Source organism: Geotrypetes seraphini, chromosome 3, assembly GCF_902459505.1.
Source record: "Geotrypetes seraphini chromosome 3, aGeoSer1.1, whole genome shotgun sequence".
In the NCBI taxonomy this organism is placed as follows: Eukaryota; Metazoa; Chordata; class Amphibia; order Gymnophiona; family Dermophiidae; genus Geotrypetes; species Geotrypetes seraphini.
Genome location: NC_047086.1, coordinates 337,185,139 through 337,199,973, shown reverse-complemented (window position 1 = coordinate 337,199,973; position 14,835 = coordinate 337,185,139). Strand labels below are relative to the sequence as shown.

Sequence of the window (14,835 nt, the reverse complement as noted above, 5' to 3'; positions counted from 1 at the left end):
CAAGTTATCATAAGACAACCAGAGCATGGGACCAACAAGATTTGAATAATGACCAGACAACAAAGGTAGGAAAAATGATTTTATTTTCAATTTAGTGATCAAAATGTGGCTGTTTTGAGAATTTATATCTGCTGTCTATATTTTGCACTATGGCCCCCTTTTACTAAACCGCAATAGCGGTTTTTAGCGCAGGGAGCCTATGAGCATCAAGAGCAGCGTAGGGCATTCAGCGTAGCTCACTGCATTAAAAACTTCTATCACGGTTTAGTAAAAAGGGAGGGGATATATTTGTCTATTTTTGTATAGTTGTTACTGAAGTGACATTGCATAAAGTCATCTGCCTTGATCTCTGAAAAAAAAACCAGAATATAAATAATAATTAACATTTTCTCTGTGTGCTTTGTGTTTTTTAAAAATTTTATTGTTGGTAGATCATTTTGACTTGGTCATTTTAAAAGTAGCTCGCCATCCAAAAAAGTGTGGGCACCCTTGGTCTAGAGCAGAGGTCTCAAAGTCCCTCCTTGAGGGCCGCAATCCAGTCGGGTTTTCAGAATTTCCCCAATGAATATGCATGAGATCTATGTGCATGCACTGCTTTCAATGCATATTCATTGGGGAAATCCTGAAAACCCGACTGGATTGCGGCCCTCAAGGAGGGACTTTGAGATCCATGGTCTAGAGGGTAAGATGTCAATTATGCAAATTAGGATTGGAGCAACAATGATGTCTGTGGCAGGTACTAAACTTTGGATTGCCCTGCCTGGTATTCTGCGATTTTGTGCTGGGTGGATTAATTGTAAGAAAATGTTGAAAACTCAACTATTCGTTAATGCCTTCCTATGTTAATACCTTTCTATAGTAATCCCTCCTTGTGGTTGTTACTGCTTCTGTGGAATTTCATGATACAAAAATGAATTTGACTATCAATGTCTTCCCATTTTAATATTGTTGAAATTTGAACTGCTAATGTTTGTTCATCGTTTTCTGGAATTTTGTAATCCAGTGTGAAGAGGATGAAGTTTAAGAATTTGTTAAAAATGTGTCTATTTTGTCTTCCTGTGTTAGACCTGTTTGTCGGAAGCTCAAGATATTGTGTATGTAATTTGTAAACTGCATAGCTAATATGCAGTACAGTTCTCCCCCGATATTTGCAGGGGTTCCGTTCCAGGATCCCAACAAATGTTGAAAAACCGCGAATACAGTTTATAGCCGGGGAGACAGGAGAGGGCAGCCGGAGCACCAGCGAGTGAAGGAAATCAATCGCAGTATGCTCATACTGCCTCTTCCTATACTAAAGTCGGGCCTCTGCAATCAAGAGCTGCGTGTCAAAGCCTGATTGGTAAGGCCCGGCTGCCCTCTCCTGCCTCTGGCTGACCTCTCCTGCCCAGTCATTCGCGGTCATAGACCGCAAATTAGCGGGGGAGCACTGTATATACATTTTTAAATGAATAAATAAAATTATTATATGATGGTGGGTGGATGCTGCGGATTGTTAAAACCAAATAACAGTTCCAGTGTTCCCTAAAGTTACGGGAATCTTTTGGGCATGTTTTCTCCTGATTAAGCTGCTTGAAATGAAATGGGGATGATCCATTGAGAATTAACTACCATTACTTAATATTTCCATGGCCCTGGCTGTTCACCCATCAACTACAAAAGTTAACTAATTCCTAATGTTCGCGTAGCTAAATAACGATTAGGCAATGGGGTGTTGATAATGGACCAATGTTAGTTCATAGAAACATAGAAATAGATGGCAGATAAGGGCCACGGCCCATCCAGTCTGCCCACCTTAATGACCCTCCCCTACCTTTCTCTGTGAAGAGAACCCACGTGACGATCCCATTTTGTCTTAAAATCAGGCACGCTGCTGGCCTCAATCACCTGAAGTGGAAGACTATTCCAGCGATCTACCACTCTCTCAGTGAAAAAGTACTTTCTGGTGTCAACGTGCAGCTTCCCTCCCCTGATTTTCCACGGATGCCCTCTTGTAGCCGTGGGACCTTTGAAAAAGAAGATATCTTCTTCCATCTTGATACGGCCCGTGAGATATTTGAACGTCTCGATCATGTCTCCCCTCTCTCTGCGTTCCTCGAGTGAGTATAGCCGCAACTTATCCAGCCGTTCCTCGTACGGGAGGTCCTTGAGTCCTGAGACCATCCGGGTGGCCATTCGCTGGACCGACTCCAGTTTCAGCACATCTTTGCGGTAATGAGGCCTCCAGAATTGTACACAGTATTCCAGATGGGGTCTCACCATGGATCTATGCAATGGCATAATGACTTCAGGCTTATGATTGACGAAACCCCTACGTATACACCCTATGATTTGTCTAGCCTTAGATGAAGCCTGCTCCACTTGATTGGCAGTCTTCATGTCTTCACTGATGATCACCCCTAAGTCCCGTTCTGCTACAGTCCATGCTAGGATCTCGCCATTAAGGGTGTAACTTTTGCATGGATTTTGGCTGCCAAGGTGCATGACTTTGCATTTTTTGGCATTGAAACCTAGTTGCCAGATCCTAGACCAACGCTCCAGTAGGAGTAGGTCATGCGTCATATTGTCGGACATTGAGTTTTTGACCGTTGCACTCCTTTCTACTACATTGCATAGTTTGGCGTCATCTGCGAATAACGTTATTTTATCTCGAAGCCCTTCAGCCAAGTCTCTTATAAAGATATTGAACAGGATCGGGCCCAAGACCGAGCCCTGCGGCACTCCACTTATCACCTCCGTCATTTCAGAGGGGGTGTCGTTCACCACCACCCACTGAAGCCTACCTCCAAGCCAGTTCTCAACCCATTTTGTCAAAGTGTCACCCAATCCTATAGAACTCATTTTGCTCAACAGCCTGCGGTGTGGTATGCTATCGAAAGCTTTGCTGAAATCTAAGTATACGATGTCCAGGGGCTCCCCAACATCCAGCTTCCTCTTCACCCAGTCAAAGAAGCTGATCAGGTTGGATTGGCAGGATCTCCCCATAGTAAATCCATGTTGACGGGGATCCCGTAGATTCTCCTCGTTCAGGATCGTATCCAATTGACGTTTGATAAGAGTTTCCATCAGCTTGCTCACTATTGATGTGAGACTCACCGGTCTATAGTTTGCAGCCTCCATTCTGCAACCTTTTTTGTGGAGTGGAATGACGTTAGCCGTTTTCCAGTCCAACGGGACTATACCCGTACTAAGGGAGAGATTGAAGAGCGCAGATTGTGGTTCCGCCAAGACATTACTTAACTCCCTGAGCACCCTGGGGTGTAGGTTGTCTGCCCCATCGCTTTGTTAACCTTGAGTTTAGACAGCTCACAGTAGACACTGCCTGGCGTAAACTCGAAGCTACTAAACGGGTCTACTGAGCTATCCCTTGTCTGTAGCTGAGGGCCGGATCCCGGCTCCTCGCAGGTGAAGACCGAACAGAAGTATTCGTTTAAAAGTTTAGCCTTTTCCGAGTCCGCTTCTACATAGTTCCCGTCTGGTTTCCTAAGGCGTACTATCCCGCCTGTGTTTCTGTTTCTGTCGCTAATATAACTGAAGAAGGATTTATCGCCCTTCTTGATGTTCTTCGCTAACGTCTCTCGTTTCGGAATTTGGCCTCTCTAACTGCTGTTTTGTCGGCTCTTGCCTTGGCCAGGTAGTCTTCTCTCGAGTCCTGATTCCCTGATTTTTTGTAAGAAATGAACGCTCTTTTCTTCTCTTTTATGAGGCCCGAGATCTCCGCAGAGAACCACTGTGGCCTATTGTTCCTTCGCCGTTTACTTACTGATTTTATATATCGGTTGGTTGCCTCCTGTAAGGTATCTTTCAGAGCTGACCACATTTCTTCTACGTTATCTGTTACTGCTTGGTTTTGTAGAGCTTGATGGATGAATTCCCCCATGCCCTCGAAGTTGGCGTCCTTGAAGCTTAGGACCTTGGTCAGTGTGTTAATTTTGGCGAACCCCTTTTTGAGATTGAACCATACCATGTTGTGGTCACTGGAGGCCAACGCTTCGCCCACTGAGACCTCTGTGACACTTTCGCCACTGGTAAGTAACAGGTCCAGTATTGCCTGCTCCCTTGTTGGCTCCAGTACCAGTTGTTTCAGTCTTGCTCCCTTCATAGAGTTCAATAGCCTCCTGCTGCTGCTGGATGCAGAGGAAAGTGTGTTCCAATCCACACCAGGCATATTGAAGTCACCTAACAGTACTGTATCCCCACGCAAGGTGATATTCTCTATGTCTCCGATCAGTTCCATATCCAGGTCCTCCTGTTGTCTTGGGGGTCTGTATATTACGCCAAGATACAGGCATTTGTCTTCCCCCCTGGCCAAATTTACCCAAAGGGATTCCCCTGTGTACCTGACATCTGCGATTCTGGTGACTTTAATGTCATCTTTAGTATATAGTGCTACACCTCCTCCCATTTTGCCCTCCCTGTCACGGCGAAGTAAATTGTATCCCGGTATGACCATGTCCCACCCGTGGGAGTCCGTGAGCCAGGTCTCAGATATCGCCACCACATCCAGGTCAGCGTTCCTCATTTCAGTCTCTAATTCTAGGATCTTGTTGCCCAAACTGTGAGCGTTGACGTACATGGCTTTCCATGTCGCATGTTCGTTTTTAGTGCTAGTTTTAATGTGAGCACCTACCCCAGACACAGAAATGTGTGTACCCTGTGGGGGATTTCCCGCTTGAGCTATTTGGACTCTTTTGGTACAATTTGCAAGGTGTGTACCATCCCTAGACCCCAAATCACAACATGTACCCACCCCAGACTCGGAAATGTGTGTACTCGCCCCAGTCCCGGACCCAGAATTTTGGTGTCCACTTACCCCAGTCTCAAAAAAGTATTGGCAGCCTAGCTCGCCAGGTGGGTTGATTGAGCCTGTACCCTCCCCAACTTACCTAGTTTAAAGCCCTGTGAAGTAGGCGGGCTAGTCGGTGTCCAAGGACGTTCTTCCCTCTTCTGGTCAGGTGTGGCCCGTCTGATCCTTGTAGTCCTTGTAGCGCCTCTCCATGGTGCAGAAACCCGAAATTCATCTCCTTGCACCATCCTCGCAGCCAGTCATTAGCCCTCTGGATGCGCTCGTCCCTGGCTCTACCTTTGCCCCTCACTGGGAGGATCGAGGAGAAGACCACCTGCGCTTCCATCCTCCTCAGCTTCTCACCCAGGGCTCTAAAGTCTTCTTGTACCCTCTCCTGGGTGTTCCTGGCAGTGTCATTTGTTCCAACGTGGATGAGAAGCATAGGGAAGTGGTCCTGGGGCTTGATGAGTCTGTCCAGGCAAGCAGTTACATCCCGAATCCTGGCCCCCGGCAAACAGCAAACCTCTCTTGATTGTAAGTCTGATCTGCAGATTGGTCCCTCGGTGACCAGACAAGATTTTTTCTACACCTTTAAAAAAATCTACGAGTTGCATCATACCTAATCGGATTTCCATATTCTGGTGTTTACTTTCTATAGTAGACTGCCAACCCAAGTCTTTGCTTGATAGACCCAGATCCTTGTGGCTTCAGATGATCTTGGCAGTTTTCCACCTCCACTTCCTTGAGAATCTCCCAGAATTACAGACACAGGTTTTCTGGACCCAGATGAAACTGGGCTTCAGCACCCTGTGCCATCCCCTCCAACAAGAAATCACAATGATGCCAGGTTGGAGATAGTCCCTGTCAGTCTAGGAGGCTGAATCTCAGACCTTCTGCAGGCCTGGGTTCAGATGTCATCTGACCGCTGGGTTCTGGACATCATCCAGAGTGGCTACAAGCTGGAATTTGCCAGATCTCTAACGGATTAGTCTGTGGACTCTCCCGTGGGGTGCCCAGACAAAGCTTCTTGCTTGCATGCCACTGCAAGCAGAGACATTCAGGCCATAGAGCTGGTACCACCTGAAGACTCCATATACTTCATCGTGGCAAAGAAAGGCTCCGATTGGAGACCTATTTTAGACCTTGTGCACATGAATACAGTGCTCAGTGTCCTGCATTTTTGCATGGAGATGGTTCAATCTGTCATAGCAGTGGTGGCTTCAAGAGAGTTCCTAGCCTCTCTTGATCTGACAGAGGCCTGCTTGCATATTTCCATTTTCCCAGATCACAGAAGGTTCCTAAGGTTTCATGTCCTGGAATAGCATTTCTAGTTCTCGTCCCTGCCCTTTGGCCTGGTGATGGCTCCCCACACATTTACCAAAGTGAGTGTGTTGATGGCAGCCCACCTGCGAAAGATGGGTCCTACAGGTTCATCCCTACCTGGATCACTGACTGATGCAGGCTCCTTCATTGTCTGAGGGTTAGCATATGCCAAATCAGTCCCAGGTGATCTTAAGTCCTAGAGGATCTGGGTTTGATTGTAAATTCCAACACAATCCCTGGAGTACCTGGGAGGTCTTGTTCAACACGGCTGCAGGTCGTGCCTGTCTTCCAGAGGTATGCAGACATAAGCTTTGTTCTCAGATACAGTGCCTTCTGACCCAGCCAGCTCTGTCACTGTTGGATTATCTTCAAGTCCTAGGTTCAGTGGTGGGCACAGTAGATGTGGGTCCTTGGGCAAGAGCCCACATGCATCCTCTCCAACATGCATTACTCATGTGCTTGTCTCTGCAGACAGACTCATTACAGAGGTCTCTCTACCTTGGATGCTGGAGGCCCAGGCCATCATGGATCGGTAACTCTGCCCTCAGTCCCTTACCAAGGACAAGATCCTTTGCATAGTGTCCTGGGTGGTAGTGATGACGGATGCCAGTCTCCTCGGCTGGGGTGCTCATTACAACCATCATCCGATTTAAGGACGTTGGTCGCCCACTCAGAGAAAGTGGTTGATCAGTCGACTGGAGCTTCGAGCCATTGAATTTGCTCTGGTAAAATTGCAAAGGACTTTGGAAGGCCAGAAGGTCCAAGTCTTCTTGGACAATGCTACAATGTTGGCCTATGTCAATTGCCTGGGCGGTACCAAGAATGCCAAGCTATATCTGGAAGCCCGCCTGTTCTTCACCTGGGCAGAACATCATCTACAAGCGCTCTCGGCAGCCCACGTTGTGGGAGTGGACAATGTACAAGCAGACTTCCTCAGCAGACAGACATTGGATCTAGATTGCATCTGGGGGGAGACTTGAGGCTCAGATTGGCCCAGGTTGTTTAAGGCCCCTCCTATGGGAGGGGGGCCTTATGCGTCCAGGTCAATCAGAGCCTTAGGCTTTTCCCCAGATGCACCAGGATGGGCCTTAAACCTGGGCCAATCTGAGTCTCAGGCCCCTCACCGGTGCATCCCAGGATGCACTGGGGAGGAGAAGGCCCACCATTTTGAAGGGGCGGGCCTGCTGGCTGGAGGGAATAGACATCTCTCTAGCCAGCCATCTAAGTAAGGTAAAGGGAAGAGGGCAGAGGTCATCGGAGGCATTGGGCGGGGGAGTTGCATGGTGGCAGGAGAGAGTGGGCACCTCTCTCACTGCTGAGGTGGTGTTGCTTGGCTGCGGGAGCAAGTGGGCATCTCTCCAGCTGCCGGGGGGATATTTGCAGCGGGAGTAAGTGGGCATCTTTCCTGCTGCCAAGGGGTGTTGGTTTGCAGCAGGAGATAGTAAGTGTCTTTCCTGCTTGGGGGGAAGAGGTTAGTGGTGGGAAAGAGTGAGCATTTTTGCTGCTGCTGGAGGGATATTGGTGGGGAGGTGATTGCTTGGCGGTGGGAAGGCAGATGCAACATCTGTTTTTAACAAGCACGCATAAGACACGCCTTTTCTCCTACAAAAACTACTATAATTCATAAGATATGGCTATAATACACTTGCTTAAGAAGCATACTTTTATCACTCCCCCTAAAAAAAAAAACCTCCTATAATTTATGTGAATCATGTAATTTTTATTTTGTTTCAATAGCCACAGTCAAAACACACGCCATGAGATGTACTTTTAACAATGCTGGTACTGTGCCGGCACCCCCAGACCAGTTGCTGATTTTTTGTCACCAAAAGCCAAAGCCGTACTTGTAAAATGACTCAGCCGTGTTTAAGAATCCATCAGAATGCTCATTTCAATATTCAAGAGCCCATTTGCATGGCAGTGTTAGAGACTGCTAGAAAGGTTGCTAAAGACTGCCATAAGCCGTTTTGATAATCCGCCACTAAAATGCATGCAGACTAAACCAGCTGGAACCAGTTTAGCGACCACGTTAAAGGCAACCTTTAAGTTATGAGAACCTGGCCTTTTGTTTTTCTATCATCTTGGTCCCTGTTTCTCTTTCTACGTTTTGTCTTATCTTCTCTTTACAGTGTCTGCTGTCCATTATTTTCCTCTTCTCTCTCGTTCCATTCTCTCACTATGCCTATTTCCAATATATTGATTTTTCCATTTCAGCTTTCCTTTATTTTTTCTTTTCTGCCTCATTTCGCGAAGGATTAGCACACATTTTTATCAGGTGATTCAGGTCCTGGAGGAGCTGGGTTGGATTGTGAATTACAGGAAGAGCTATTTGACGCCAATGCAGTCCTGGAATACCTGGGTGTGGTGTTCGAAATGGCAGCTGGCTGCGTCTATCTTCCAGAGGCACTCAGACAGAAGTTGTGCTTTCAGATTTCTTGTCTCCTGGACAAGACAGCTCCGTCGGTCTTCAAGTATTGGGCTCCATGGCAGCCACAATAGATGTGACTTGGGTGGTGGCACATATGCGCCCTTCAGCACACTTTGCTCTTCCACTTGGCTCCTCAGACAGACACATTCCAGACAAGTCTTCCTTGGACTCTGGAGGACCGGGACAGCATAGCTTGATGGCTTCTTCCTCAGTCCCTCTCCAGGTGCATGCCGCTGCGAATTGCTTCCTGGGTGGTTGTGACGACAGATGCCAGTCTCCTGGGCTGGGAGGTCCAATACAACCATTATTCTAGTCAAGGACGCTAGTTGCCCTCCCAGCAGAATTGGTCACTCACCTGGTTGGTACTGAGGGCCATTCGTTTGGCTCTGGTGAAATTTTAGAGGACAGAGGGCCAAACGGTCAGTCTTCTCCAACAAAGCATCAGCGGTGGCATATGTCAGTTGCTAGGAAGGAACCCAGAGTGCTTCTCTGGTCAGGAAGCCCGCCTGCTGTTTCTTTGGGCATATCGTCATCTTCTAGCACTGACAACAGCGCATGTGACGGGAGTAGACAGTGTTCAAGCCAATTTCCTCAACAGACAGATGCTGGATCCAGGAGAGTGGGCCCTGTCCCCGGAGGCGTTCCAAGTGATAGTGAGACGCTGGGGATGGCCCGATTTGACCTCATAGCTACAACAAGAAATAGGAAAGCAGATCGCTTCTTAAGTCGAAGATGCAAGTGGTTTGATGCTCTAGTACTACTGTGGCCTCAGGAGATTCTTCGGTATGTGTTTCCTCCTTGTCCACTGATCGGCTAGGTCCTGGTTAATTTTGGTATGGACAATTTTTAGCTGTCTGTATAAATTATGGTTCATTGAGATTTGAATGTTTTACTGTTTTGCCATTAGAATAGTTTTATGGAGATGTAGTTTTTTTTATAATATTTATGAAGAAAAAAGTTGTTGTTTTGAAACTTTTGTTCTTAATCTTTCCTTTTCTATTTTTAATGAAGTTCTTTTCTTGATGAATGTGATTTATGCATTGTAAACCCGTTGGATCCATTTAGGCCGTTATGCGGTATATAAAGTTTTTAATAAACATAAACATCATGAGCCATCCAGGCTGTATCATTCTGGTGGCTCCAGATTGGCCTCGCAGACCTTGGTCCACAGATATGATGCGCTTGCACAGAGGTCGCAGCCTACGCCTAAGTGTTTATCCAGACCTTCTCACGCAGGGTCCTATCGCCATGGAATACCCCAGTCACTTTGTTCATAAGACGTGGCTCTTGAGCGTGAGGCCTTAGAGCATAAAGGATATTCTGCCCTGGTTGTGTATACTCTGCTAAGGTCTAAGAAGTCATCCACAATATCAGCCTTCCAATATCGGTGTGCCCAGGACCAGGTGGATCCATATTCAGCTCCGATCTCGCAGATTCTTGCTTTTCTGCAGGCTGGTTTGGATAAAGGCCTAACTGTGGCTTCTCTCTTCGGGTCCAGGTGGCTGGGCTCTCCTCTTTTAGATCCCAGGAGCAGCAGACTTCCTTGGCTTCTCATCCTTATGTTGCGAGGTTATTGAAGGGGGCTATTCGTGTCCGCCCTCCCAGTTAAGCATCCGTTCCTTCCTGGGACCTTAACATGGTGTTGTCTAGCCTTACTAAGGCTCCTTATGAGCCCCTGCGAGAGGCTTCCCTCTTGGATTTGATGCTTAAGACAGTTTTTCTGGTTGCCATTACCTTGGCACGCTGTATTTTGGAGCTGCAGGCTTTGTCTTGCAGGGACCCTTTCCTCTGCATTTCAGAGATGGGGTTTCTCTTTGGATGGTTTCTTCCTTCTTACCTAAGGTGGTGTCCGCTTTTCATGTTAATCAAGAAGTCTGTTTGCCTGCTTTTCAACTGACAGGTTCCAAGTCACAAGACCGCTTGTTGAAGAAACTAGATGTGCGCAGAGTTCTTCTGCAATATTTGGAGGTCTGCAATGAGTTTTGTCTTTCTGACTATCTGTGCTGATTCATTCATTTAAGCGGGGCTCTCTTACTTCCAAGGCCACAATTTCCAGATAGATCCATAAGGCCATTTCATCAGCCTATATTCTTTCAGGGAAACAGTCCCCTGTTTCAGTTACGGCGCATTCTACCAAGAGTATGGCTTCTTCATGGGCTGAAGCTAGATCTGTCTCGCTTGATGAGATTTGCAGAGCAGCCATATGGTCCTCTGCACATGTTTGTCAAGTTCTACAGAGTGGATGTGGCGGTAAGACAGGACTCCACATTTGGGCCCTCGGTCATAAGGGTCGGTGTAACTTGCCCAACTTAGTTTTTTGGGGGGACTGCTTTTGTACATCCCTACTGTCTAGAATGTCTCACCTATTGCACTAGAAAAAGAGATTATGTACTTACCCTGGTAAGCTCTTTTTCAGTAGATAGGTGAGACATTCTAGATTCCCCACCCTGTCTTTGCTGCACCTGCTTACAGTTTTCAGTCTGTTTATGCTTTTCCAAGCTGATTCTTGGATGTCTGTTAGCTCTGAGGGCTGGAAGGAATTTGTATATATTTCAGTTTTCTGGGGAGTAGTTCTGAGCTCCATTGATGCCTGTTTTGGCAGTTGATGGTACTGTTTAGTTATGTTTGAGCAGAACCATTTGTTTAAGCCTATTCACACAGATGCCTCTACTTCACATGGATCGGATGGCTCTCTGTGCTTGGGTACTAACTGTAGAGGGCGCTAAACTGATCAGTGAAGTAGTTCAGAGGCAGAATGAAAAATCCAGAGTGGATTCTTTCTGCAGCCATGCAATTAAAGGGAAATAACCCTACTGTCTAGAAAGTCTTTCCTATCTACTGGAAAAGAGCTTACCAGGGTAAGTACATAATCTCTTTTTATTGACTGCATCTCTTTGAAGAAAAATGTTTGCCATTGCTATTTTGGAAAAGTAGAGTTCTGGTAGATATAATAAGCTATTTTGGTTTTGTTGATTATAGTTTTCATGTTTTTGGGTATGGGGATCTTTTTGTAGGGAGAGTTTCTTACCTTTAGAAATGGGAATGAAAGATTTGATTTTTACAGCTTTGTTGTTGCCTCTTGACTTTTGAACTTTTGGAAAATTGTAGTGCTAAGGCAGAATCTTCTGACCACAGGATGCAATAAAGTATGAATATTGTCTGTCTTTATTACAGCAGTTAATTTTAAGGTTTGATTTACTCTTCACTGAAATTAACACATTAATGGCTGATTTTTAAACAATTCTTGCAGTTTATCTCACTCATCTGGATTATGCGGACACTGAAAGAATAATGACAGAAAAGCTTCATAATCAAGTTAATGGAACAGAATGGTCATGGAAAAATTTGAATACGCTGTGCTGGGCTATAGGCTCAATCAGTGGAGCTATGCACGAGGAAGACGAGAAGAGATTTCTTGTTACTGTTATAAAGGTGTGTGTTCATGGTAGGGCATCCTTTTGCTTAATTGTTAAATATATATATAGATACATTTCTCTGTACTATCTACAAATAGTAAATGGTTGGTTGACATACAATTTTTCTTGAAACAGCCATAATTATGAGCTGTGTTCCATGGAAGATTATTGATGCTGGGGCAGGTTTTGGAATTGATGTGTGCTAGGCTAAATATTATAGTCTGAACTATTATAGAATATAAATAAATCATCAGGAGTAAATTATGCAGATTGAATAAAGGAAAAGGTGTAACAAGTAAGTCTGCCTTAGCATGTAACATCCACTATAAGGATGTAATTTGCTTTGAACATTTGACATACATTCACGTTTTGAACTAGTTAATGGGACATTTGAGGCCTACTCATATTTTGTTTGAAATTTAAAAAAAAAATTAACTTTAATACTGGTAAACCAATCTAGATTTAGATGAGTGAGTTATGTCATCTTGACAGCAGATGGAGGCAGAGACCTGGAACTTTCTTCAGTGATGATGTCACAGTATAAGGAGTGATGCAGCCCTGGACCTTACCAGCATTCTCTGCCTAACAGCAGATGATTTCAATATGGACTGGTGTAACAGTTACTAGTTTTTCACCCAATGAAAATTTTCCAGGATTGATCTGTGAACCGTTCTACTGATGGAGTGGTTGAATTGTTCTTCCTGCCCCATGTCCTGGCCTGTGAACCTTGAGCTGCTTGGTACTTCAGACAGCAGGTGCTCTGCCAAGTATAGAAAGCCTCAAAAGAGTTTTACACCACAGTCCACTTTTGTTTTTTCTACCTACCTACCTTTTATCTGTTTCTTCTGACACACAGATTTTAGGGGTGGTTTGGTTCCTGCCTGGACCTGCCTTCTGAAGGGATATACTGTAGGTTAATATTTTAAATTAAAAGGGAGTGTCATAAAGCCCTTAGCAGCCAAGGAAGCAGAATTGGGGACTTCTGGAGAAAACCATCTAGAGTCCGTGAGAGAATTCCTGAGGCTGATTGGGGGGAGGGGGCGGGAAATGGAGGGGACACCAAAGTAGCTACCTGGGGAACGAGAAGATTTGAAGTGCTTCAGAATATCAATCTTTGTTGGGGCCCCAGTTTGTGGGTTAAGAAAGAATAGGCTAAATTTGTCTGCAGCCTCTATTAGAGGAAAGCAAGTTGTTTGGGGAAGAGTGAGGAATCCAATGCCTGTTGGAAGGAAATTTCTTTGCTCATTTCCTATGTTATGTAAGCCCTTAGGATTGAGTTTGTTAATGTAGGTGTCCGAATAAGACTTTGATCTTGGAAAGGTCATATATTGTCCAAGTCCTTTTCTCTTTATAAGATTCTAAAAATAAAGTTTACTTTTGAAATGAGGCTTTCCTGGAGGCAGTGTTGAAAGGTATTAGAATTTTGCAGAAAATCTTATCTGGTTCAACAAGAAGAATAAGACTTCCTTTTTCCACTTTTTTTCAGTGGATGCCATGGATGCAACAGTAACTTGATGGACTACCATTCTATTGAAAGATAAGATAAGAATAGCCTTACTGGGTCAGACCAGTGGTCCATCAAGCCCAGTAGCCCATTCTCACAGTGGCCAATCCAGGTCACTAGTACCTGGCCAAAACCCAAGGTGTAGCAATATTCCATGCTACCAATACAGGCAAGGAGTGGCTTCCCCCATGTATTTTTCAATAATGGACTATGGACTTTTCCTTCAGGAACTTGTCCAAACCATTTTTAAACCAGCTACGCTGTCCACTCTTACCACATCCTCTGGCAACGCATTCCAGAGCTTAACTATTCTCTGAGTGAAAAAAAAAATCCTCCTATTGGTTTTAAGAGTATTTCCCTGTAACTTCATCGAGTGTCCCCTAGTTTTTGTAATTTTTGATGGAGTGAAAAATCGATCCACTTGTACTCGTTCTACTCCACTCAGGATTTTGTAGATTTCAATCATATCTCCCTTCAGCCGTCTCTTTACCAAGCTGAAAAGCCCTAACTGTTTTAATCTTTCCTCATACGAGAGGTGTTCCATCCCCTTTACCATCTTGGTCGCTCTTCTTTGAACCTTTTCTAGTGCCACTATATCTTTCTTGAGATAAGAACTGAACACAATACTCCAAATGAGGTCGCACCATGGAGCGATACAGTGTCACTGAAGGATTATTGGCCGATATGCTGTATGACCTAATCAGGATATCGGCCTAGTTGGTTCACTTTTTTTGGAAGCTATGATGCAAGTGTATGTTTTTGTTTAGTGAAGACAAACACATCTGAGCTGGTTAAGGATAATGAGAGAGGCTAAGCCAGAACTAAGTACTGAATTTTTAGTTCAACCAATGCAATGTCCTTGTATCTTGCAGTTTGAGGGAGGTTTCATTCCAGGAGGCATGCTCTCTATACTCCTCCTACTCCTCTTCAAGATTGACACACACACAAAAACATTCCCATGCGTCAGAATCATGCCATTATGGATGGCCATGAAACTGAGGGCACTCTCAAAGGTCATGGCTGTAGTGGCTGCTTTCCTTCACAAGCAGCAAGAGAGAATTGGCTGGACAAGGCATCCATGAAAGTCTGGGCCTGGTAGTTAGCTGTGCTAATGGCCAGCTGATTCACTTTTAATCCCTTTTTTTAGAAAGCACTTCAATACCAGGTTGGGGAAGGTTTTCCTAATGTGAGAGTGAATGCTCTGTTTGCTGTGTCAGCTGTGAACCTTTATGCAATGTTGTCTTCATTGAGCTTTGGGTGGCTGTGCTGGTCCTAGTCTTTTGAGTGTGGAGCCACAGGAGACCCCTATAATCTCTGCTCTGCAGTGGTCACACAAGTCACAGGACTTCTACATCCATCTCAAGCTGTGAAGAATGTTCAA

General features: G+C 45.2%; 1 protein-coding gene across 5 annotated transcripts in view; it reads left to right on the top strand.

Annotated features, from left to right (window-relative positions):
* XPO1 (exportin 1) overlaps positions 1 to 14,835 on the top strand; it is a 555,220-nt gene that overhangs the window by 251,262 nt on the left and 289,123 nt on the right. For all 5 annotated transcript variants that reach the window (XM_033936440.1, XM_033936441.1, XM_033936437.1 and 2 more), the window contains one exon: positions 11,785 to 11,966. In XM_033936440.1, the coding sequence (XP_033792331.1) occupies positions 11,785 to 11,966 (182 nt within the window). The remainder of the gene's footprint in view (positions 1 to 11,784; positions 11,967 to 14,835) is intronic.